Source organism: Rhagoletis zephyria, unplaced genomic scaffold, assembly GCF_001687245.7.
Source record: "Rhagoletis zephyria isolate East Lansing unplaced genomic scaffold, Rhagoletis_zephyria_1.1 Rzeph_scaffold_14128, whole genome shotgun sequence".
In the NCBI taxonomy this organism is placed as follows: Eukaryota; Metazoa; Arthropoda; class Insecta; order Diptera; family Tephritidae; genus Rhagoletis; species Rhagoletis zephyria.
In genome coordinates, this window is record NW_016171197.1 from 1 (window position 1) to 2,607 (window position 2,607).

The 2,607-nt window shown below is 44.1% G+C and overlaps 1 protein-coding gene across 1 annotated transcript; it reads left to right on the forward strand.

Annotated features, from left to right (window-relative positions):
• Positions 1 to 611: 611 nt before the first annotated feature.
• Positions 612 to 2,338, forward strand: LOC108378452 (uncharacterized; the record flags this gene model as incomplete). Its single annotated transcript, XM_017634751.1, has 3 exons — positions 612 to 1,551; positions 1,617 to 1,721; positions 1,785 to 2,338. Coding segments are annotated over 3 exons (1,599 nt in total), but the record flags the coding sequence as incomplete, so codon positions are not given.
• Positions 2,339 to 2,607: the final 269 nt, after the last annotated feature.

The window sequence follows — 2,607 nt, forward strand, 5'->3', positions numbered from 1 at the left end:
GAGGACAGTGAAAAAAATGTGTGATTTAAAGAATGTATGAGTGTAATTTAAATTAAAATTAATAATAAACCGCACGCTTAGAGCTTAACAGTTTTATAAATCCACTAAACTGGGAAATTTTCCAAAGTTAAGAGTTTTCATTTAGCTTCATTGCCAATTTAAAGATCAAATATTTTCCAGTAGACTTCGCTCAATAAACTTAAGTCTAGTCAGCGCTAATATTTGCTCAAAAAATTTATTTCAACGAGCGTTAACAGTAAAAACAAACTACTCAACCAGAGTCCTGACAACTTCCGCCACAGGCGCACCTACTAAAATAATCCCACTGACCAGCGCTAGACAACGCTTCTAGTGCTATAATCTCACTTTGTTGACTGTTCATTCAAATTAACTATGAAAAAGTAAATTTTTTTCAAATTCAAAGCGATGTGCGCGTATTATTTTTTTTATTTTTATGTATCCTTTCACGCTCTTAAGCAGCAAGTTAAATATTTTTATATGATTTTGTTTTCTTCCATAAATAAATTTTTTCAGCACACACTCATTCACCACCATTTTCATTCTCCTGCGTTTTGGCTTCTATTTTTTTCTTTACTTTATTTTATGAATAGTCTCCTGCTGTGTCCACAGCACAGTTGACTGAGCGTTGTTATGATGAGATTTTCTACTTCAACCGTGAAGGAAGTGAACTTTTATCCGGCTCTGAATATTTTTGTGGCAGCGGCAGCATGGAGAGAAAAAGCTTTCTCAACCGTGCTGTGATTTCATATATTTCAATGCGTCCGCCTCGGCGGCAATTCGACGCTGGTGTGAAAGGTGCCACCAAACTAGGCATGCAGGACGCAGGTGTACCAACCACAGCAGCGGATGTGGCAACGAGGTTTAATATGACTAACAACATCAAAACTGATGAGCCTGCAAACACGACCACAGCTCATTACTCCACTACAAATCTACTTCCAACCTCCTCGTCAGCGACAACGCAGGTGGACATCAGCAACGCCTTCGCTTATTTGGTTGCTCTATTTACCAACGGAATAAAGACCAGCGTCCTAATAGCGCCATCTGCTGGAAAGTCGAGAAAGAACAAGAAACGCAAATGCAATCTTCGCAAAGTGGCCGAATCGAAGCGCAGAGTGGCGAAGCCAGCAGTTAACGCGGACTCGTCGTCAGTCTCTCTGCAACCGTGGCTCGCTGTCAATGGCATTGAAAACTCTCGTTCGTTGCTGCCAACTACAGCAACATCCGCTGAAACTGCAAAGGTAAGAAATGCCTCGGCAGACGATCTCAAATCGACAGCCAAATTGATAGGCACTTTGGAGCGACGGGACTCGCGCATCGTATCGCACTATGATGGATATCCAGCTGGCGCGGGTAATGGACGGTTTTCGTGTTTAGTCGAGGCGGTAGAGTCACAGTGCGATTGCGGTTGGAGCACATACTCGTTGAAAGTGGTTAGTGCGTCCAGTGTTGCCGGCGTTCATGAGTTCGCATCCATGGCGGGTGTGCTGACGGTGAAGTACGCGAAGATTTTCTGCGGTGCGGTGATCAGTAAGTTTTGTAAAATATAACACCCTAGAATAAGTTAACCTAATGAGATTTTACTCAAATTTCAGTACATCACCAATTCTTGCTGTCCGCTGCACATTGCTTCATATCAGCCGCCACAAATCGCTCAGAGCTGCTTCAGGTGGTTGTAGGCGAGCACGATCTCTCAACTGGTACTGTAAATAGCTTTTTCATACTTAAGTAATCGCTTTTTCGCCTAATATCATATCTTTCAGTGTACGAATCGGTCTACACTCGCTACTACGACATCGCTGCGATCATTTTGCATGAAAACTTTCGCGCAACCGGCACTCAGGTGCGCAATGACATTGCACTTCTGCGCACGCGTCAAACGATCGAGTGGAATCGAGGCGTCGCTCCCGCCTGCCTGCCATTTCGCTCGTTCGCCGATGGAGAGGATGGCCGCAAGCCGCCAATAGCAGGTCAGCGCGTGGAGACCGCCGGCTGGGGCAGCATTTCATTTGGTGGTCCTCAATCGCCGCTTCTGCGCACCGCACTGCTAGATGTGCTCGACGTTGATGAGTGTCGCAGCGCGCTGGGCGCAGTGCCGCCTGCAACATTCTGCACCTTTACACCAGGACGGGACACTTGCCAATATGACTCGGGCGGTGGGTTATATTTGCGCGAGGGCGGGCGTCTCTTTGTGGTGGGCATTGTTAGTTATGGATACGGGTGTGCAACACGACGGCCTTCGGTGAATACGAAGGTGGCATCGTATATACGTTGGATTAAGAGTCAGACGTCGCAGGTGGCATATTGTATAAAGTAGGGAGAGAGTCTGAGGTAAAAAATATTTTAAGTTGTTGTTGACATTTTGTACTTACATACATTTAACAAAAAAAATAATTATATGTTCACTTATGTTTTTAGTTATATCTTTTCCATACTTAAGGCGGTTAGAGAGAGTTTAAACATGAACGAAAGAAAAGATTTTAGGCGCATCGGATTTAAAATACTGCTGATGCTAAACGTTTTTGCACGTATTGTATTTTTTACTGATTTTCCGAGTACCTAAATCGTCTTAAGGAGAAAGGTATT